A 24,905-nucleotide genomic window follows, 5' to 3' on the forward strand; every position below is an offset into this window, starting at 1 on the left:
CATTTGTATGCTAGCATTTGGTTAACCTTGCCTCAAAAATACAAGATGACGGCAAAAATTATTTGTTTGATTAATTACTGGTGATTTTTAAAAGATAGTGTCAAATTTATTCATAGTGTCAAATTTATTCAAGTGCGCGATGACATGTTACATAAGGTACTTGAGCGTAAGTCACAATATTACGAGGTTGTTAAACCCCGTTTTCATTCGTCTCTACAGTTCCCACATTATACCCATCCTTTTCGTCAACTATTATTCTCTTCCTTGCGTACGTCGGACTAAATGGGATGTACTGAGTCCATTTCAACTGTCGGAGAAGCGTCATACCAAAGGGAAGATCATACACATCCAAGGAGTTTATTTCATCATCGTCCTCTTTGTATTGTCGTGAAAATGCAACTAAGCCTCGTTCTTCGATAGTTCCTAAAATAATGTTAAACACAATGGAATAGATGCAGTTTTCCTTTGATTACGATATTTCACACTAACATGAAGATAGTAGGAGCTATAGTAGCCATAGAACAATTTAGCATACTTCTTAATATTATACATTATGGGCAATCAGTAAAATAAACCAATACTTTATTATTCCATAGGTCTGGTCTGACGGTTCTTGAGTGAGGGCCAATAATATATCCAAACGAAGGTCTTGGGCCATGGGACGGAAATGCCACCCCCGGGGAGGCACTCCCTAGCTGAAATGGCAGGGATGTGCCTCGGCCATGGTAAAAGTAGGGGGCATTCAGGTCAAATGTACAATATACAAAAATATGGGGTCATTCAGTACACAACCTGAATAAAAATGGGGTCATTCGGTATGAAATTTTGAAAAAAGGATGTTCATTGGGGTAAGAAAAAGTAAAATGGGAGTCATTTAGTACAGGATTGCCAAAAGAGTATCATTAAGTACACATAAATAAGTGCCAAACTGCGTAAAAACAACTTTTCCACCTTGGAAATGTGAAAATTCTCATTATTTCTGGAGGAGAACACAAATACCACCTAAATTTGGGAATTAAAAGGGGGGGGGGTCATTGGGTATAGCAGGAAATAGAAAAAGGGGGTAAAAGAGTACATGAATATTTTTAAAGGGGGTCATTGGGTAATAGGTAGGACCATAACACAAAAAGGGGGTCATTGGGTACAAGCCGTTTTGAAAAAGGGGGTCTATCCCGAGGCACCTGATGCATATCTTACATGGAAGTGCCCCCCCCCCCCGGATGCCACCCCTTATATCAAGTCTTGGGATCATCTTTATAGATTCCATACCATTCCTCTTGCGTGTAAACTTTATCTGTTTCCATATTGCAGTTTAAACAGCACTAGTTCAAGCTCCCCTTAAACAATACATTGTAATTAAGCCTGTTATTTGATTCCTTCACCGATGATGCCTTTGGACCAAATTTGGACAATATGAAAAGAGCCACTATTTTGATTTTAACTTAAGAACAGCTTTTGACTCAGCCAATACTAGTCCCAGGATTAGCCCAACTCATTGTGGCGTCTAACCTGGGCGCTTTACCAATCAGGAGAATATATTAAAGAATTAAGTATAATCCATGAAATACTTCATTTTCAGAATCGACAAATCCACATCTTTAATAACCTACATCAATTTAAAACTACAACAGCCCTGCCTTACCAGGTATTATGTTATCCATGATGAATGCCAAAAGACCACCAATAAACATTCCAGTAGTTAGCAGAACAACAATGACTTGATCTAATTCAAGGATTCCTATGGGTACAAGCATTGAAGATTAAGTTTTGTGGGTAAGCACGAAATGATAATACGATGTGGCAAGGGCATCATAGCTGGGAATTTTACCTATATGGGGCGGGGCCCAAATCCACCAAAGATGGACGGGGCTCGGGTTCCCATCGACAAGAATTTGCACTTCTTTAGGGCAAAATATCAAATAAAATTCACAAAGGCACCACTTTTCATGATCAACTGTTCAAATAGCCCCCAAAAGTTCATTTAGTGATGGCTGTAGTCCACTTTCAGCATTAAAGTTAGTCTTCGTAGGGAAAGGGTCCACTGAATTGGGGTAAAATAATAATAATAATGACGATTTAATATAGCGCCGGTATCCGCCTTTCGACGCTCAATGGCGCTTGACACAACAAGTTCAAAAGATCTGAGAAAAATATATCAACATGGTGACACAGTTCATAATAAAAAGAGTCAAATACTAAAAGAGTCACTCTTTGAATGCCTCATTGTATAGATGGGTCTTAAGTCCAGATTTGAAAGTTGCGATATTGTCACATGTTCTTAGTGCTACAGGCAGTGTGTTCCATAGTTTAGGTGCACCAACTTCGAAGGATCTGTCTCCCCAAAGGGTTCTTGTACGAAGCTCCAGCAGGCGTCCACTGTCCGTTGATCTCAATCCAGATTTAGCCGGAGTGAAAGCATCAACTAGATCACTCAAGTAGAGGGGTGCCTGACCATGCATGCATTTGAACAAGATCAAACAAACTTTGAAAGACACTCGTTGTTTAACAGGTAACCAATGTAAGTCCGCTAACACAGGTGTGATGTGGTCAGACTTTTGGTGTAAGTTATGATGCGTGCAGCCATGTTTTGTAGTCTCTGGAGCCTATTAAGTTGCTTATCTGGCAGACCATTTAGGAGAGCATTATTTCCATCAATTCTTGATGTCACAAAAGCATGAGTGAGAGTTTCTGCTGCATCTCTGGTCAAATATTTGCGTACACTTCCAATGTTGCGCAGTGATAAACAAGCAGCTTTGGACATGGCCGTGATCTGATTCTCCATAGTCAATGAAGTGTCAAACATAACACCCAGATTTCTTATGTCAGTGGATGGTTCAATATATGAAGAACCAACCCTAATGTGCGGAATGTTGACTTTCTCCAATTGCTGTCTTGAGCCAATGATTATAAATTCAGTTTTAGAGTCATTTAACTTCAAGCAGTTGCTTCCTTTCCACCCGCGAACATCGTCAATGCAGTTCTCAAGTTTGGCAAGGCCTGCATCAACAGCTTCTTGAGTAGGCTCAACAGATATATATAATTGGCTATCATCAGCATAGAAATGATAGTCTACCTCATGCTTGCTTATAACATCACCTAAGGGCAGAGTGTAAATTGGAAATAATGCTGGTCCAACACATGAACCTTGCGGTAGGCCATAATCCAATGCAGCAGTGTCCGAAGTCTGGTCATTAATACAAACTAACTGGCTCCTGTTAGATAAGTAACTTTGAAACCAGTTAAGTGCGGTGCTGTCAATTCCAAGTCTCTCTTTCATGCGCAACAGAAGTATTCTGTGGTCTACAGTATCAAATGCTGCAGAAAGGTCAAGGAGCACAAGCAGCGTAATTTTGGTCTTGTCCATTGCACGTAGAAAATCATTTTGCACTCGTAACAAAGCAGTTTCCGTACTATGGAATGCGCGGTAGGCTGATTGATACTCCTCACCCCCTTCCTCACAAAAAAACAGTACGTGCCTAAGGACCTCTTTGTCTAGATTTTAACTCGCTTTCGCCCTCCCTCTCTATTTTCCTTCTCCTCCCTCCTTTCTCTCTCCTTTTCTCCTTCGCTGGTAGGGTCCAAATATGTCCAATGGCCCCGGCAGTTACGTCACTGCGTCGTGGCTGTCAGTTAAATCCGCCATTACAATTACAACTCTCAGATCGATATTATTTTTTATTTTTATTATTATTATTATTATTATTATTATTCGGGTAGTAGTAGTAGTAGTAGTAGTAGTAGTAGTAGTAGTAGTAGTAGTAGTAGTAGTAGTAGTAGTAGTAGTAGTATTATTTATTACAAATATGTACGCAAAAACGTCAGAATTTACTCGGTGCTTACCTGTTTCAATCAATTCTCGATTATTTCCAGCCCAATATGGGATAAGCATACCCATAATCAATGAGAACCCAATAATAAGCAGGTTACGAGGCGAATTCAAATCTACATATTGGAGATTAGATAGTCCTACAGCCAACACCGTACCTAAAATCAATGAAAATATAATTTGATACATAGCAGAGTTACTGTAAAAAAAGGATAACATAAATATGACAGCTCTTTACCGGTCACATTTTACAGGTTAACTCTAGACATTTTTTTCTTTGGAAATTAAAAAATCCATATATTATATATAACATAAAAACTGAGAGTTTTATTAAAAGTTTTCATACCAAATTTTTTATCAGTGAGTAAGATGAGTGGCATGGCTTTCATAAATATTCTATAATTACGTTCAGAAGTACATAATTTTTTGCACAGCTGCTCTTACTGATGCAATAATGATTTTATTTATTTATTTATTTATTTATTTATTTATTTATTTATTTATTTATTTATTTATTTTAGTTATTTAGTTATTTAGTTATTTAGTTATTTAGTTATTTAGTTATTTACTTAATATTTGAACATACACTTTTGTATCAGTGACACACGCCTAATCAGAGGTGCGTTAAAAAACAACTTACATACAAGAAAAGAATTGTCGGCGAGTTTAGCTGGTTTTTATTTCCAAAAGTTTTGTTTTTGTGCACGGTTATAGAAAGTATTGGGATTCAACATGGCAGCGCCCGTGAATGATTGAGACGCCGTGAAAAAAGTACGAAAACACGAACGAAATTTCAAATATATTCTTTATTATGAATCAGGGAAAACTTCAACTATAGGATATGTTTATATTACAAGAATTACAATTTTGTACAGTTTACAAACGGCTGATTTTGTCTGCAAATTCACAAACACATTACTTACAATTCAATTTAGGTACTGACATAGATATTTGGTGTTTTCTTACCAAATAAGATACAAAGTATTCCTCCAACAATCGGAACTGGAATACTGGAAAAAAGTGCAGTGACCTTCCCGAGCATGCCCACGACTATCATGATTAATGCACAAATTTGTACGACAACTCGGCTTCCAACCTACAAAAGATAAAAAGAAATGTTGATTAATCTACACTACATTTATAAACTTTATACTTTTAAAACCGTGTCCTGACAGACTGATTTACCACTTTAAACATTCAGCTACCACGAAAGACTTATTCAAAAATACGTCCGCAATGTAAGACCCGAAACGTGAAGTTTTGTAAAGTTTGTTTTATGGCAACCTATATAACTGTATAATATAAGGTGTGTGTTAATCTCACCCTAGTTAGACCAACTAGACCAGCATTTTGGGAAAACGTAGTTGTTCCATTAGCTGTACCCCATAATCCAGCCAGTATACAACCAAGGCCCTCCATTCCTATTCCACGATTTACAGCGTGAGGCGGTGGAGGGGGTGCACCCGCTACTCTTGCGGTGGCATAATAATCTCCTATTGACTCAATGACAGAGGCAATTACGGCTGAAAACATACCAAGCACTCCAGCAAGAGTTATAATGGGTAATCCCCATTGTCCTATTGATTACAAAAAAGGGTAAAATTAGACATAGTGTCTTAAACAATTTTAAAACATAAGAAATCGTGAGCAGAGTGCACGACTATTATTATAAATGTATTAGCAGCATTTTTCTGTTATACGAAGCCGTTCATTTAATCAAATATTGTATGATATTATTGGAATATTCAGAAAGTTGATTTCTATAAATATTATAAATAAGTCTATAGGCTTTTTCGACGGGAATTCATAATAATGTTCTACGAGTACGCTGTCGGTTATCACAGTACCGGTGCTGCCGGCCTCTGTGTGAGTGGTCGGGCTTTCGTCAGATGTGTCTTTGACTTCATCAGGACTGAAAAATTTGAAAAGCAGGAGTAAAATGTCTGTTTGATTGACAGAAGACCAAATTGATTGACAGTCATTGTTCTCAAATACGAAGTGGCGACATGTTTGACTCTCTGTAAACGGAAACAAGAGATTAAGTCTAAAACACGAGAGAAATACGAGAAAATTGGTAACAAATCGGGCGTAACATTACTGTTTAAGGGACGGGGTATGAACGTTTGGACAGTATTTATTGTGGGAAATGAGAGCACATCAGACATATCGAATTGCATTCTGAATACGAAGAATGTCCTTCTGATATCAAATAATTTAGATTTTTGAAATTCGCAATGTAATACACATTTTATGGCAAATTATTAAAAATTGATATTTTTGATATTTAACAGTACTCGAAGTAAACTTTATAAATCTGATGCTTTATACTTAAAGTGTATGTAGCTGGGATGAAAAGCCGACGATCAATTGAAAATTTTGGAAAAAAATCCATATCTTCAATATGAAAGGTCAAAATTTTCAATTGATCGTCGGCTTTTTCTCTCCAACTACATACACTTTAAGAATATGTCATTAGATTTCTAAAATTTACTTCAAGGACTGTTATATATCAAAAATGTGTAAAATATCAAATTTTAATAATTTGTCATAAAATTTGTATAATATCGTGAATTTCAAAAATGAAAATTATTTGAAATCAGAAAGACATTCTTCGTATTCAGAATGCAATTCGATATGTCTGATGTGCTCTCATGTCCCACAAAAAATACTGTCGAAACGCTCATTCCAGATCCCTTAAGCAGTTACCCTAATTTAGCTTACCTGGATAAGGTATGTAAAACCACGAGGCCTCTTCTATAGCATAGGACTTAAGGTCTGTTCGTGCTGCGTAACCGTAAGTAGATGGACTTTCCGGAAAAACTCCACTTGTTGTGAAAATTATGGCAATTAACCACGTGAGTAGTGTACCCAACACAATCTGGTAAAAAGATGAAATGCATTTTGAGATGCTTCAATGCGGAAGCTTATACATTAGGGGTGGTGCAATAATTATGTGTACCCCCGAGGGTGAATTATAGGGGGGGCAAAGATTTTTGGCAGGCCAAAAGGGGGGCAAGCATTTTTGGCAGGTCGAAAGGGGGGTCAAGCGATTTTTGGCAGGTCGAAAGGGGGGCAAGCAATTTTTGGCACAGATATTTTGGGCACCGTTTCTATATTACGCCCTAAAAGGCGTAGGAAAACGTTACGAACACGTTCAAATATGCAAAATTTCCTGCTCGCTGCGCTCGCATTATATGTTAAGACAATTTAAGGTTTTAAATTCGGGTTCCCCAAAATCTTGCATGTGTAAGGGAGGGGGCAAAGATTTTTGGCACGTCAAAGGGGGGGCAAAGGTTTTTGGCACGTCGAAAGGGGGGCAAAGATTTTTTGGCACGGCCAAAGGGGGAAGCGATTTTGGCAGACCATTTTGAGAATTCACCCCGGGTACACATAATTATTGCACCACCCCTTAGGGACATGTTTTAAAAGCTCTGAGTCCTAAAATGACGGCTTATACTTCTGTGTTCCAACCGCTGATGTGTAGCAACAACTTTAACTTTAAGCCTTATTTTTGTAAGAATTGTCAATTAGACTGACGTACCGTACTGGCCCGGGGGCCACTCAAATATAATGATGTAAGCATTAGTTTAGGAAATTATATTTGCTGTATAAATCATGAAAAGGGCACCCGACACCGGGACACGATAATCAACTTTAAAATGCCGAATTCTGAACCAAATACGATGTGAACACTGCTTAACGTTGCCTCTGGATAAATTACGCTGTATATTGGTATTTTATATTCTCACAAAACTACTTTACGAGAATCCAATCAGATTCATGTAACAACCTACGAATCTGAAGGCCTCATGGTACACGCTGAATTCCATCGTGTCATTATATATATGTAGTATAAAGTGATACCGGGGGGGGGGTATATCCGGGATGGGTAGACTTTTAGTGTTCAATGACAAGTTAATAGGCCTACACAAAATTGTTCAATTTGTCTAAATCCATCAATTGTTAGTGGGTCAAATTTAGACAAAATCTTGTTTAGGGGGTCAAAATCATACAAAACTTGTTTAGGGTCAAAATTAGGCAAAAGCTCAATGGGGTGGGGGAAACGCGCTAAAAATTCCTTAGGGGATTATTTTGCTCACAGAGAAAAACTTGTCTAGGGATGTTCGAAAAAGATTTGGTCACGCATGCGTACACTCTCATTTACATTATGACGTAACGCGTTTATATACCGCGTCTACGTACGAAAAACTAATCCTGTCAAATGAGAGAGAGTGAGAGAATGGGGGGGGGGGAGGTGTTTGTGTACGTCTGGTACATGCAGTGAGATGTGGTGCTTGTGGATGTGGATATGCATGTAAAACTGAATATTGTATTAACTCGCTTGCAATAGTTACCGGAAACATCCTGAATATCGGAGTCTTTCCTGCAATGCCGCATTTTCCCCGTTTCCATTCGAGGAGAGGTATTTCAACTTTACCCAAAAATTGAGAAAATAATAAGATCAAAACGATCGTTCTGTAAAGACAAAGGATTAATGAAACCATTGATATTATTGTATAAAAGGAAATGGCATGGGAAACAAATGTATTGTCGGCTTCGTTAGCCCACCCTGTTTGGAACTGACATAAGAGAGGTTGAGATTCCCAAAGGCCGTGATCCATATCAATTTGTAAGAGCTCTTTAGCAAAGTCATAGTTCATTGAATTTACAACCATACGACAAAACAGGCGAAAATAGTAACGTTTTGCACAAAATTTGCAATTTAAAGATAATTGACCATTGATCATTCTAGTGACGCTAGTATATGGACAATATAAGTGTGCCTTTTCATTTAATGACATAAAATTTGAAATATATTGTAAGGAACACTTGAGGTTTTGGCTTTTAAAACCTACATTTTGGTCAAAAAATGTGCTTGGATAGGTAGTTTTCAACAGATTTTCCACATTCGCCTAGCTATAACATTGAATCTATTGACCTAGTGACGAAAAGCGTTTTAGGGGGAAGTGTTAGCAAAACTTAGCTTTCGTTTGATATAAAAGAAATTCTGATTGGATGAAGGGAACACTTGAGGTTTCGACAAAAACCAATCAAAGAGGCCCATTTTTCAGCTAGCAGCTTTACAGCTCTTACAATGCTATGTACTCAACCGTGTAGTGTAGTAAAGACTGTGTGGAGACAATTCACTGCTTGCTTGAGAGCTCTTGGATCAAATGTGTGCTCAGGTGTATCGAGCTGGAAACTGTGCGCATGATGGTTTATAAGAGAATCGTTTTTGTATAGAAACCTTTCCATATGATACGCCCGTCTAACTATTCAAAACCCACTCTCCTGTGAGGTCGCTTATTTAACCAGTATGCACGTACGAAAGAATTGGACAACGCAGAAAATGCAAAACATTTCCCCGTTTTACAATATATTAAAAACATTTTTTTTCACACGTTTTCGACATCATTCGCAAAAGGTTGTAAAAGGTTGTTAGAAAACGTTTCAATGTCGGGTTATCTAAAGGGTATGTTATTGGGGTATAAAACATTTTCATAACATAAAAAATAATTTTTTGATAATCTACTGCCCAGCAAACACAAAATGTTGGATTATAAAAAGGGTATAAAAACGTTTTAATAACATTCCAAAAACATTTTTGAAAACTTGATACAAAACATTCTAAACAGAATAATATTTTGGTGTTGAAAAAATATTTTGCAAAAATGTTTGCCCAAAATATTTTTAATAAAAATGTTTTCATGACCTTTATATACCCGACATTTAAATGTTATTAAAACATTTATGTGTCGGGTGCAAATAGTGTTGACAAAATATCTGACAAAAAATGTTTGCAAAAATAGTTTACAATAACATTTTGAAAACATTTAAAAAATATTATTGTAGTGCGTTTTCATATGAAACGTTTTAAAACGTTTCCATGGCTTTTATATACCCCACATTTAATGTTATTAAGACGTTTTTACCTAAACCAAACCCCAAAATATAACTTATTTTTAAATAAGTTTGTGTGTTTGCTGGGTTAAGTGTTTAATTTGATCCATTTTATTAAGAAATTATTATAATAAAGCAACAGTGAAGTGTGAAAATTTAAATTTGAAAACTTATACGAGGGGTACATACAGACTATCTCTCCATTGATTTGTCTATGGAATCACCCAGTATAATTGGGAGGGCAAGTTAACGCAGCTGTAGTTCTCGCTTTGCACCACTGAGGTCCCGGGTTCAAGCCCCGGCGCGGCCCAAGGACTCATGTGCACTTGGTTTATCCCGATTCCATGCTCGCTCTCGCAGGTTTTCTCCGGGATCTCCGGTTTCCTCATGTATCGCAAAAATCGGTGATTAGTTGTTTGGTTATCAAAAACTTCCTTCACCCAATGGAATTTGGGGAGCTGCACAGATAATTGGTGGATGATACAATCTAAATGCGGATAGGTGTGCGCCCTTCGACAGCAACTGGCCTAGTTGATGCGACCTGATTGTGATGATTCACCATTGCAGCGAAATTATAACGATTTGAGTCCTCTACGATCTGGAGAAAGGCGCTTTATAAATCCTTTATTTCGATCTGGAGAAAGGCGCTTTATAAATCCTTTATTTATTTATTTATTTATTTATTTATTTATTTATTTATTTATTTATTTATTTATTTATTTATTTATTTATTTATTTATTTATTTATTTATTTATTTATTTATTTATTTATTTATTTATTTATTTATTTATTTATTTATTTATTTATAATAAAAGAGGTTGGGATTCGCATCTTTAATACAAACTTCCCTGTATAAACACCGACAGTTTAATGGACATGTTTGTACTGTATCACACTGTTTATGAAACGCGACTGATTTTCCCAACCATGAAAAAGAAAAAGTATCATTTTGAAACTAGTCTTTGCAATTATAACATTCGGGAAGCACTGAAACACAATTAAATTTGAGAGGCATGTTAGTCCTGTTTAATTAAAAGCAGGCTGAATTAACTGTTTTATATTGGGATTGTTAAAAAAGTGTATAATCTCCCTCCTGTAACCAAATGCTGTAGATGCCGTCCGCAGAATCTGTGGTTGAGTTTATACAGCCTCATTCGCAACCTCTCAACAATGTTTACAGTCACGCCTGGGTTTACACTTTTCATGGTTCTGAGTTATCACTCCATTAGAAGAAGGGCCTAAACAAGTCAGCGGCTATTTTAGAAGAAAAAAGTCACTGCACGTTAGCAAACGTAAAATCTAAAAGATCAGCTAGCGGAGACAAGCTTGAGGGGAAGGGGTTGCTGGCAGAGGGGTTGTCTCCCCTCGAGTTCTGTAAACTTTTACCAATCACGCGTTACAATCACGCATTTGACTGACTCATTTTTGACGTTAAGGGCTGAGGGCTGAGAGCAGAGAGCACATCACTCAGACATACCAAATTGCATTCTGAATACGAGAAATAGCCTTAACTGATATGAAATAATTTTGAATTTTTGAAATTTGCGATGACAAATTATATTAAAAACTGACATTTTTGACATTAACAATCCCCCGAAGTTAAGTTTAACAATCTAATGATATGCACTTAAAGTTGAAAATTGATTCATGTCTGGTTCACTAATGTATTTCACTAATTCATTTCATTTATAATTACCTACAGCTCCATGAAAGTACACACTGGGATCATAAACGTTATTAAGTGTATGGTATTGATGGTATTGATATGCAAAAACGAATTCATACAATCGCTGCGAAAATGAATAAAATGCGCACAGGTGCCTACAATTGCACAAATTAATTCTGTAAAATATAATAATAATATAAAAATCCTTTTGATTTACTAAGAAAGGTAATAGGTTTCATTTAAAATGTCATTCCATTTAATTGAATTGTCATTTTTGAAAACTCCATAAAAGTACACAGAACCTCTTTATTAAATGTTGAATGAAATACACACGTGTCCCTACCATCTTTTAACTTGTCGCACAGTAGCGAAAATTTCTCACAATGTGAATGTGATAAGATTTCTGCAACTTAAGTGATGCAAAGGTGCATAAGTTGTCGGCAAATTGCATAAAAAAGTTGCATACAAATTCATTACAAAAGATTAAACACACTCTTCATGAACTAAATGTATATAGTGCTCAACTTAAAACACTACATGTTCAGTACATAAACAGGGTGCTTATTTTCTACAAGCAATTTACAGGGTGAGTCCATCTTTATTTTATAACCAGATTGAACTTTTAGGATTTAAAACACATGATGTATTCATTAGCAAAAACGGTGTAATTAGCACTTGCCGTTCTGTTTTACAGCGATACCCAATTTTAATGCTTGTCCGCGAGACATCTAAACTTTGAATGTCAGCACACTTTACTATTATACTGTTTGGAACAACTGCCATTTTCTTAACCTCATTGGCACTGAAGTAAAATGGAGCACCCAAAGTTTTATTGTCCCTGGTCTTGTATAAGTAGAGGAAACATTTCTTTTATATGTTGTTATTTTCCTATTATATACCCTTACATTAAAAATGTTCATTCTCTATAAAAGAAACATACAAATATATGGGCGGGTTTTTCAAATGTCGAAAGGAATGTGCTCGCAAACGGGACTTTTGGGTTAAAAACAGGGATTTTGTTTGGCCATTCTGGGATGGGGCGCCATCCCAAATTTCCCCTGCCAACTTAATGTTTGACTGATCGCTACAAACTATACAATATAGGATTTCCTGACTAGATCAGACTTACTTTGTGGAGGAACCTTTTTTAATTTCTTAGTCATTTTTCGGGCTGAAACTAGTATAGAACTATTTTAAGCACGGATTGTTTTATTCTCACTGCACGGATTTCTATTCTCACTGCACGAACGTGCCAGGAGGTACGTTAAAACAGCCCCTGAAACTAGTGTTCAGAAACCTATATAACACACACAAAAAAATGAAGTTACTTTCTTTGAACACAACGAAACATATCTGAAGAACAGGTTTAGAAAAATATATTTAAAAAATATCCACTCTCTTAATACAATGATTACTGTATTTGAATTATGGGGCAGATCCAGTGGATAAAGAACCGCAGCCACTTTCGACCAGGGTAGCCATGGTAACGTCTTGCTGTCTATATACCCTAATGGGAGAACATTGTCTAACAGGAATGATCCATCCGGGTTTAATAAGAAAAAAATGAAACAAAGCCCTTTGATGGATTTGAGGATACGTTTCACCTCTACCGGCTACATATTAAAAAGAACTAAGATTTTTGGAGGGACATTTGGCACTTACAATGACGCAATACCCCAATGTTGTCCAGCCATTGCAGCTGCAGGAGCCACCACTCCAAGACCAACCAAAGCTACTACCGGTGCAACGGTCACTGGACCGATGAACTTTAACAGGAAGCCAATAATACCAGTAAAGCCAATCAAAATCTGTAGAAAAGACGCCCCTATAATTGCACCTTGAACCTGTAGCGATACAAGATAATGGTGATGGAGATGATGATGATGATGATGATGATGATGATGATCATGGGTACGGGTACGGGTCCCAGTCCATGAGTACGGGTACGGGTACGGGTCCGAAGTCAACATATGGCATGAGTACGGGTACGGGTCCGAAGCCATGGGTACGAGTACGGGTACGGGTCGGAAGCCATGGGTACGAGTACGGGTTCGGGTACGGTCCGGGTCCGAAGCCATGGGTACGAGTGCGGGTACAGAAATTGGGACTCGAGTACGGGTACTGGTCCCAGTATGTGTACGGGTACGGGCCGTGGGTACCGGATGGAAATTGTGAATTCAAGTACTTGTATGGGTCCTATTATGGACATGGGTATAAACAAATTAATTAAACAAAAAGAGATTAAATATTGGTGGTCATAGTGAATCTAGCCTAAAGGTGGCATATTTTTGGATGCAAGTGACAAAACTATGTCTATGTATGGACACTCAGACTGTGCAATACTAATTTCAACATATATTTAGCAGTGATGTAGCTTTCGAGTCTGGACTCGGATTTATAAAATCCGGACTCAATCCACTTTTTGCTGGACTCGGACTCGGCTCGGAATCGAATATCAGAAGGCTCCGCTCGGCTCGTTCAAAAAAGGACTCGGGCTCAAAGTCGACCCCAGTCTGATTTCAGTCCAATCAATCCACATACAATGTGGGAAAATTATTTATCTCAAAACATCAAAGGGACTTTAAAAATTAATTGTCAATTTTCTAAGTAAGTGGTATCATTCATGTAAATCTACACATCCACCAGATTATGTATTAGCTTAATCATATAATCATTATCATTAATTATGCACATATGGATAATTACGTCGTATAGCCATGGTTTATTTATATTTTAAAACTCATATAAATCTCCTATAAATCACACATTTCTGTGTAAGGACCTCTATTCATTCGACTCAGATGCACAAGCCCAAGCCTAGGCACAAGAAGTACATACATGACATATGGCTGGCGGGAACTCTCACATCAGTCACATTATCATGTAGTTCTACATGTGTGCAGCATACAAGTAGTTGAGTGTATTTGGATGGGGAATATCAAAATGATTAATAAAAGCTATAATTATGATATTTTAACATATTTGAAGTTCACCACAATAAAAAAAAATCTTGAAATGTTTTCCCAGTTTGCTGATTTTTTTTCTCTGTATTGATGCCTTGTGAGGATGAGACATGCAGCATATGGGTGACAGTGTCCACAGGCTGCTACAATGTAGATCTATGTAGTGTGCAGCATTCATGTTCATTTTGTGTAGCCAGGCCCATACTGGAAGACAGAGATAAAAAGACTAGTTTGCGTCTGACGTCATCTGTCAATCAAACTCGAGCACGGTTTGTTTACAAATGTCGTGATGATATGAGTTGCTGAACGCGGCGGTAAAACCGGGTGCATTATTGTTAATTTTGCACCTTTAAACATAAAAACCGTCGCAAAAGTTAGGTCTTTATAGTAGGAAACTTTCTTTCGCGAAGGCACCATGTCAACAATGCCTAGAAAAATTGCTTTTTGCCCTGTAAAAAAAGTACGTAATTTTTCGCCATGTTCAGCTATTCCTTTTCTCCGATCGGCACCAGATAAATCGACCTTCCTTTTACGCGCTATTAACCAATCAAGGATCGTAGGGAATTTGATTGACCGTGACGTCAGACGCAAACTAGTCTCTGTCTTCCAGTATAGATTTATTTAGACCAGGCTAAATAAAATAAGGGCACTTGCAATAGTTTTCTATCTTGATCCATGTGTTACTCCCCACCATGGATTTTAGAAATATGGACGGATTTCTACAGTCCATGTCCCCACCCAGCCCCATCCATGATGTAACCTATTTGTTTTGAATAAGATCAGAGGACTCACAGTGGCATTCATGAGTGGAGTTAAACAAAGATATTGGAGTTAACATGCATCTGGGAAGTGAGAGCATTCTATTCTCACTTTCCTGCATCCGGTATCCGTACCCATGGGTACGGGTACCGGACCTAGATTACGGGTAAGAGTACGGGTCCCATGCCATGATTACGGGTAATGGGTACGGGTCCCAGGTCATGAGTACGGGTACGGTTCCGGGTCCGAAGCCCCCGGCCGAAGCCATGGGTACGAGTACGGAAATTAGGATTCGAGTATAGGTACGAGTATGGGTACGGGTACTACAAGTCTGCGACGACGTTGTTGTTGATGATGATGAAGAAGATGACGATGAAGATGATAATCATGATGAAATTGATACTTGTTACTAATAATATATTGTGTGTCGTCACAAGGCGAGAGTAACGCCATGTTGGATTTCACATGGCAGTTTCGTGATTGCGTCGCAAGCTTACAGACAAATCTCCCTTCTACGCAAGTGTATACTCCCGGTGGATTAGGTTAGTTCGTGTGATTCGAATCTGCCACTGCGAAATCCAGCATGGCGTTACTCTTAACTTGAGACAAGACACGCTATAATAATACTATTACACGAGTAGTTTATTATTAAAATTGTACCTTGCGCATCCTTATCTGCCACACATCTGTATAATTATCCATATCTGCTTTTGTTGAATTTTCTGCAATTAAAATTTGAAACAACAGTACTGTTTTAGTCTACAATGCTGGATGTCTTGTTTTCCTGTACAGACAGGACTATACTTGAAAAGTATTAACTTACCAGTTTTGTTTACTTGCACAGATGTGTGGGTGGGGTGTGCGTATTTCGTGTGTGGGCTGGCGGGGTGTGTGGGTGTGTGTGTGTGGGGGGGGGTTGGGTTTGGTCTGTGTATGTGTTTCAATGTGGTGGTGTTGGTGGATAAGTGTGCATGTGTTGCTTTCAAGAATAACAATAAGCGAGAATAAGCAATAATAATTATCACTGATCAAAGCATCGTCCTTAACCTTTTAAATTTCTCGTAACATGTTTTGCTTTAACAAACCACACTTAGTCCAGCAGACCTTAATCTTATGAAAAACAAGAGGAGAGAAGACGGCTGGCTATCTCATCAAATAGTTAGATCCTTATACCTGTCCCTGGCTGTGTAGTATACCTGACAGACATGGGCAAACACCTGGAATGTTCTGTTTGGAGCCGCGAAGTGCAAGACCACCACTATTTCCAACCGTAGATATGCTCCAACTAGTCATACCTCCATTTTTTCAGAACCGTACATTGGAAGATGCAGATAGTGTTGCACTGTTTGGTCTTACTGTAAACAACAAAAACTTGTCATGGAATCTTGAAGTGAACAATATGGCAAGAATAGCCAGTCTTCTTCTTGTTGCGGCCCCTACCTCGTTCCTTCTCAGTGAGCTACGATATACAAGACTATGATCCGATCCAGGATAGAATATACCAGCTCCGCATGGATTTATTTAACCCACCTCTCGTTCTAAACTTGAAGCTATACAATGAAGAACGGTACTGATCATTTGCGTCTCAGAATAGTATGTTCTATGCGTCTGCGGCGCTTTGTCAGATCCCACCAAGCAGTCAAAATTACAAGATCTAACCTGGTCAGCCACCAGAGATCATTCCTTCCATCCTCAGCTTACCTATGGAATGATCTACCTGGTACAATTTTCTCCAACCAGAATTGGCTGAGCTTCAGGCGTGAGGATTCCAACAATCTTGGCACCAACCCATCAGCGCTATCGCACTGATAGCAGCTGTTAATGCCTTGCATAGTTCAGACTTTATATACAAAATGTATTAGAATGCTATTTAATTAATTACTAATATTCTAATATAGATCATGTTTGAACTATCTGGTTTGTTGCCCAAACCGCTCTGGAACTCAACATGCTCAAAAGAATGTCGTTATGATTAGACAAAGATGCTTGCTTTGGTATTGACTTCTTGTGAGTTATAAAGTAATTAAAGGTCAATTAAAGTTGCAAGATCTGGACAAGAAGCAGGAACATCGGGGATAAATTGAGTATACTCATTTAATAACTTAGGCTTCAATGGACTTGAACTGGAAATCGGGACTGACGTAAATCTACACTAGTTGGATTGTGTTTATTTCTGCATGCAGACAGGGCGTTTTTATTTGATTGAACAATAATCATTATTAAGTGTAAGGAAATTTACCCACGTGTTATAGAGACTTGGCATTCGTCACGTGTATTCAGAAGAGTAAATGTTGGTACAAGAAATGCGATACTTCCTCCCTGAACAACGGGCAATCTACAAACAAAAAAGGCAACATTAAGGGCTGGGGTATGACCGTTTGGACAGTATTTATTTTGGGACATTAGAGCACATCAGACATATCGAATTGCATTCTGAATACGAAGAATGTCATTCTGATATCAAATAATTTTGATTTTTGAAATTCGCAATTTAATACACATTTTATGGCAAATCATTAAAATTGATATTTTTGATATTTAACAGTACTTGAAGTAAACTTTATAAATCTGATTATTTATACTTAAAGTGTATGTAGTTGGGATGAAAAGCAGACGATCAATTGAAAATTTTGACCTTTCGTATTGAAGATATGTATTTTTTTCCCAAAACACCAACCAAAAAATAGGTCTTTTTGGGAAAAAAATCAATATCTTCAATATTCAATATCTTCAAAGGTCAACATTTTCAATTGATCGTCGGCTTTTCCTCTCAGCTACATACACTTTAAGAATATATCATTACATTTATACAATTTACTTCGAGGACTGTTATATATCAAAAATTTGAAAAATATCAAATTTTTATAATTTGTCATAAAATTTGTATTATATTGTGATTTTCAAAAATGAAAATTATTTGATATCAGAAAGACATGCTTCGTATTCAGAATGCAATTCGATAGGTCTGAGGTGCTCTCATGTCCCACAAAAAATACTGTCGAAACGCAATAAACGCTCATTTTAGATCCCTTAAATGCGGTGAATATAGATCAATAACTAGTTTATGATCCATTGCTTGAGATTGCAACTATCACAACCGGGAGTGAAATAACTTCCCGCCAGTTAGCTGTTGGACCATCACAATTACACCCAGCTTTGAGAAACTCAGTGGTTCCCTCAGTGAGGAAACTGCCTGCAAGCAGAACAGGTAGTTGTCAAATTGAACCGGATGAACCTGTTTCAAGATCATAGATCAATTAGGTTTGTTAATTACACTGAATAGTATATTTCATCAACATCAAGAATACGAGGTATGATTTCTTTAATACCTTGCGTAATCATTGAAGGACCAGTAGAGAAAGTAGGAAAATTTGCACATAATCCTACCATAATGAAATGATAATAATAATATAACTCACAGGCCCGTTTCCCGAATACGGAAGCATAATGTTTGATTTAATAGGGATTATGTACGTGTGATAACGTAATATCAATCGCCTTTTATATCAATCGCCTTTTCTAATAGGCCCTATGTTTACCATTTACCGTTGAGTAACAATTAGGTACAAGTTTAAGGTTAATAATATTAGACAATTCTTGTGCATCGAGACAAGATTGGTATCTCACTTGAGTACATGTAGCACAGCACATGATGCAGTCATGTCTACAGTAGAATTCACACGACCTTTGTAGGACTTAAACCTCATTAAAAGCTATTAAACCAAGATAACACTCATTGAAAACAGCTCAACTGATTGAATCAGATCTTCTCTGGTTAAATCCTCACAACACATGTGTCTGTTGTACCTGTGTAATGAGTAGAGTATGCCATAGTCGAAAAAAAAAAAAAATATGTTATTATTAGTCATGATGAACCCATTTCGTTGAACTCAAAATTATACTGATGTTTATTAAAATTAAAGTATTCAATAGTAAAATGGTCATAAAGAGTTTAAAATATCAGACGATTAGTGACAATAAAAGTAATTGAATGCAACATTATCTTGCATAATTATAACGGCTCACTTTAATACTGAACAATTCTGATTTTGGAATCTACCAGTTTATTGATAGCGAAGCCCGAAAATTCGACTATGAACTTTGAATTGTAAGCAGAATTTTACCCCTGGACTTTGCTCTCTAAAACACACTGTCAAGCATACTTGTTTATCAGTCCATTAACCACAAGTACTAAGCATGGACGCGCTTGATGTTTGATGAGAGATTAACTTTCGCGTCAACACAAAAGCGCCGCAAATACCACAGACAGTTGTTTACGGTGCAGTTAATGGTAATGGCGCGGGCCCAGACGATTTAAACCATAGCGAGGTATGGGCGACCAATCACAAGGCAGATCCATTTAAAGATGCATTACATCATGGCCAATTTGAGTTAGGTTAGTGTTAAAAAGCTTAACCGCAAGGCAATGTCAGTAGTCCACTTGGGAAGCTAACAAACAGAGGGAGTAGGGTGACTGATCAGATGTGAAAATCTATCAATTGTGCACACATTAATTAAATCAGAGTTTTCAGCTTAAATACAATATCCAGAGTATGCAAAATGGGCAAGTGGACTACGGGGTAGTCTAGTGTAATGAGCAATGAGCTGGTATTATAGTTTCAGTTGGGTGAACGATTATAAAGCAAACGCAAGGTATACAATAATGTGTGGGCTTTGTTTACGAAATGAGACAATGGTCTGCTTATTGTTAACCAGCATTCTTGAAAATGAGAAACATGTATGGTTGTAGACTTGACACGGTTTGAAAATAATTTCTTCATATTTTTGGTGTTATTTGTCGTTTACATATCCTTCCTAAAACACCAAAGTGCGACCCTTTCCAAACACCTAAAAAAAAAAAAATTTAGGACATGTTACAAAACTATATTTTCTAGAATTTCAGAGAATACTTTAAATATTGGCCGGTTGTTTTTCACACAGTGACGTTAAATAGGCAATGTCCTATTACCTATAACATACACTAAAACACCAAAGTGCGACTATTTCCAAACACCTAAATTAGCTAAAAATTTAGGACATGTTACAAAACTATATTTTCTAGAATTTCAGAGAATACTTTAAATGTAGCTTGTACCGTTTTTTTGTGGCATCCTTCAGAACAGAGCGGTCCGTTACCAATATAGCTCCATATTTTCGGTCAAATCTCCATTCAATTAACACGGGGAGTTGGCTAGCTATGAGCTAGCTATGCCTTGCCCTCACTCATATTCTACGAAAGTGCGACTATTTCTGAACATCTAACCTAGCTGTAATTTTAGGTCATGTTAGAGAAATATATTTGCTAGAAGTTTGGAGAATACTTTAAATATTGGCCGGTTATTTTTCACACAGTGATGTTAACTAGGCAAATGCAATATACTTCTAACATACACTATTTGTAAGGTCACGCGTCAATTGTGAGAGCACTGTGTATTGTGTATAGGAAAACGGACAGGGACGTAACTGCAGTATGATCTACGTACGCACCTAACACCAAACGTAACTTGCAGCAAGGTAATAATACCTTCTATAAAAAATGCAGTCGACATCAGTTGACTAACAGCCAGTTGATCTTGATCCATGCATAGCGGACCAGCAAGTAATAGCGGTAGAGTGAAACCAGAACCAAAAAACGTCAAAAAATGCTGAAATAGAACGATACAAATAATTTTAGCACAAAATCTTTTAAACAGCCCTGAGATTGTAAAATAAATTAACCGTCTGGCCTATTTCTGGTTGTGACCTTTCAATGAGTAAGTTCTTAAACATGCTCTACCTGCAGGACACGGTTCTTCAACTCCAATGTACTTGTACTTAAGGGGTGGCCCTATAGGAATAAAGACCAAACAAACTTATTCGTGTTTATGCCATAATATGGTAGTGTTTCAACCCTTTCACTACTTCAGCTGTGTAAAACGTGCACAGATTCCCGCAGTGGTTCTTTTAATTTTAGAAAATACATTAAAAACCGCTTTGAACTTTTCGTGCTGATCGTACTATAAATAGGCATATCATCTCAAAAATAATCGCAGCAGAAACACGTTATTTAATGTTTCTACATGAATGAGCTTTATTAAAGCATAAAAAAACGGAATTGAAATCGGCCAACAGGCAGTGTTGTAGTCGAGTCCTCGTCATCCGAGTCCGAGTCCGAGTCCGAGTCGTTGGTGTCCGAGTCCAAGTCCGAGTCCGAGTCCCTGCCAATTTCTGATGTCCGAGTCCGAGTCCGAGTCCTCAATGTTCGAGTCCGAGTCCGAGTCCTTCATGATGCAGTCATGTCTACAGTAGAATTCACCTCGACCTTTGCAGGACTTAAACCCCATTAAAAGCTATTAAACCAAGATAACACTCATTGAAACAGCTCAACTGATTAAATCGGATCTCCTCTGGCTGTGCACATGTGTCTGTTTTATATGTGCGGTATCGCAATGAGCTGCTATAATACAGCTTCAGTTGGGTAACCGATTATAAAGGAAACGCAAGGAAACAATGGTATGTGGACATTGTTCACGAAATGAGACAATGGCCTGCTTTTTGTTAACCAGCATTCTTGAAAATGAGCAACATAATGATTATTGACTTAACACGGTTTGGAAATAATTTCTTCATATTTTTTGTGTTATCTGTCGTTTACATATCCTTCCTAAAACACAAAAGTGCGACTATTTCCAAACACCTAAATTAGCTAAAAATTTAGGACATGTTACAAAACTATATTTTTGTAGCTTGTACCGTTTTTTGTGGCATCCTTCAAAACTAAGCGGTCCGTTGCCAATATAGCTCCATATTTTCGGTCAAATCTCCATTCAATTAACACGGGGAGTTGGCTAGCTATGAGCTAGCTATGCCTTGCCCTCACTCATATTCTACGAAAGTGCGACTATTTCTGAACATCTAACCTAGCTGTAATTTTAGGTCATGTTAGAGAAACATATTTGCTAGAAGTTTGGAGAATACTTTAAATATTGGCCGGTTATTTTTCACACAGTGATGTTAACTAGGCAAATGCAATATACTTCTAACATACACTATTTGTAAAGGTCGCGCGTCAATGGTGAAAGCACTGTGTATTGTGTACAGGAAAACGGACAGTAACTGCAGTATGTATGTACCAAATTCAAACCCCGGGGTTTTCACCAATACTTTATCAACGTATAGCATATACTTAACCAGAATTTTAGTTCTATATTATTTTCTTGTAAATACATTATTTGCTAGTCCCACATAGCATGCCTAGTATTGTTTTGGGGCTGTGCACTAATTATCATGAGCCTGGGGAGGGGTGAAATTGCAAAAAAAATGCTTATCCCTCCTCGGCCTGCCAAAAATCGCTTGCCCCCCCTCCCGGCCTGCCAAAATCTTTGCACATGCCATTTGTTGGGGATCCCAATTTATAAACTTTAAATTGTTTAGATAATTATGTTGCGAGTACAGCGAGCAGGCAAATTCGCATTATGTAAGCGTTTCCGTACTGTTTTCAGAGCCTTTTTAGAGCGTTTTATTTGAAAGCTTGCCATATCGTCGTCTGTATTCCATAGTGGCGTATAGTGGGGCGCCGCGAATACACAACTTTTCGAGAAAATCGGGTTTGAAGAAATGTCAATTTAAAACCGAATTCATTATATTTTGTAAATGATGTGAAATTTCTGTAGTAAACTAACTAGATTTTATTGTTATACATTTTTCAAAAGAAATAAATACATACTATTGCTGGCAAACTGAAAACAAAAAGCACAAAACTATACGTCACTATGGAAAACAAACAAAACGCAATACCCTAACCTAACGTTAACCTTACGCCACCTCGGTCGCCGTGTAATCCCTATGGCGTTACTTTTCGTCGTTTGTATTCCATAGTGGCGTATAGATTCGATACGTGTACGCCACTATGACATACAATGTTTTTTATTTTTGCCGATATTGGCGTATGGTCGATACGCCACTATGGAAAACACAAAATTTCACTTTGTAACTATACGCCACATTTAATTAATTAATTACTTATTAATTAGCCAGTTTTGACTAATGAGACTTAGAAAAATGAAAGAGAACATTATTAAAAACATATGTGCCAATTTTCAAAAAAATGACAAAAAATCACTATATGCCACTATGGAATACAGCCGACGATATGTGCAAAAAATTGCTTGTTCCCCCTCTCGGCTTGCCAAAAATTGCTTCCACCCTCCCTTTCGATCGGTCAAAAAAATTTTCCCCTTAGGTAGCATACCTTGGAAACAGAGAGGCAAAATATGCAATATTACAATCAAAATATGACGTCACTACCAAACCCAGGTGCCAAAGAGGTGTTGGATCTGGCTGTAAGCCTATGCAGTATTATTCCGGGGATGGGGGTGGGTCACTCACATGTAAAGGTGGTACGGTATGTCCGGCGGTCAGGCTCTCCGGCAGTTCCTTAACACATTTACATCATGCTCCAGTTCGTTGAGCCTAACACTCTGAAAATTGTAGCTTTTTAGTTCAAATTTAGAAACATTTTGAATTTGTTAGCGCCAAAGCCTATAATTTGGCTCAATTTTAGTTCACAGACCTCCACAAAAATGTTGAAATTCCAGTTCATCAAGCGGCAAGCCCCCAAATCAGTTCTTATAGTTCCCAAATTTCGGCGCCGCACACCCCTACCAAAATTTAACTTGAGTGCCCCAGAGTATTATAATTATTCATGTACATTCTAGACTTCCGTCTAACAAAGCAGTCATGTCAAAACAAACGAATATGGTTAGAATCCATTTAACCATGGAAATAGTAGATATCTTATCTACTATTTCCATGATTTAACCAATTAAAGATAACTGAAAGCAATCTTGCTTTTTGGTTGTACTTTTATTTACAAACTAAATTTATTTGCATGTAAAACTACTTAAAATTAATCACATGATGTGATCATTGATCAAGCATAAGAAGAAGTTTACACTGAACGAAAATAAAAGACCTAAAAAGACCCTATTTTGCCGGACTCGAGGAGGACTCGAAGCCGAGTCCCCGAGTCCTTGGGGTCCGAGTCCGAGTCCAAGTCCTTAGCTTCCGAGTCCGAGTCCGAGTCCTTGAAAAAAGGACTCGAGTCCGGACTCGAGTACGAGTCTGAGTCCCGAGTCCTCCAACACTGCCAACAGGATTTAGATTCTCCCGTGTATACACGTGTAACAATACACAGGACAATATTATTGTCCAACCGTCAATAAAATCAAAATAGATAGATCTCTTCAATATTTTGCTCAATGGTAGCTATTGCTCAATAACATTTATCGTGTATGAGCCGAATGAAGCAGATATGATATAGGAAATGCTGTATTCCTTACTTAAATACCTACCTGAAAACCAAGGACAATAGCAAGGTACCAATGTGGCCGTTCATCAACATCAAAAATTACGATCTTCTTTTTGCTCATATTTTGCCTCCCATCACCATTTTCACATTGAACCTCCTCATTAGTATCAACAATTTGTATCGAATTGTCTACCTGCGCAGCCATAGAATTACTCGTTAACCGTTATCTAGTTGAATTCAAAATAGCTAGAAAATGAACAATATAATAAATTTAATACGATTATTATATAGGAGCTTATAGGCCCCATTCAAACACAATCACATCTCGTACACCAATAAGAACCGTTTTTACCTATGATCGACTGAGGGGTCGACTGACCGCTATGGAACTCCCGGTTGAGGGTATATACACACACCCCGACGCCTTCACGATGTTCACGAAGTCAAATACCCTGCCAATAAATCTGACATCTACATTGTTTTATTGTGTGATAGGATGA

The 24,905-nt window shown here is 37.6% G+C and overlaps 1 protein-coding gene across 1 annotated transcript; it reads right to left on the reverse strand.

Annotated features, from left to right (window-relative positions):
- Positions 1 to 24,905, reverse strand: LOC140144634 (solute carrier family 23 member 2-like). The gene is made up of 13 exons (XM_072166447.1): positions 24,758 to 24,905; positions 24,449 to 24,651; positions 20,604 to 20,761; positions 17,360 to 17,451; positions 15,777 to 15,838; positions 13,057 to 13,238; positions 8,182 to 8,302; positions 6,548 to 6,704; positions 5,150 to 5,403; positions 4,793 to 4,922; positions 3,841 to 3,984; positions 1,643 to 1,738; positions 1 to 423 (listed from the first exon to the last, which is right to left on the reverse strand). Exons 2-13 carry the CDS (start codon positions 24,608 to 24,610, stop codon positions 191 to 193), a joined length of 1,791 nt encoding a protein of 596 aa, XP_072022548.1. The 5' UTR covers positions 24,611 to 24,651; positions 24,758 to 24,905; the 3' UTR covers positions 1 to 190.

The sequence above is a fragment of the Amphiura filiformis genome, unplaced genomic scaffold (assembly GCF_039555335.1).
Source record: "Amphiura filiformis unplaced genomic scaffold, Afil_fr2py scaffold_68, whole genome shotgun sequence".
Classification (NCBI taxonomy): Eukaryota; Metazoa; Echinodermata; class Ophiuroidea; order Amphilepidida; family Amphiuridae; genus Amphiura; species Amphiura filiformis.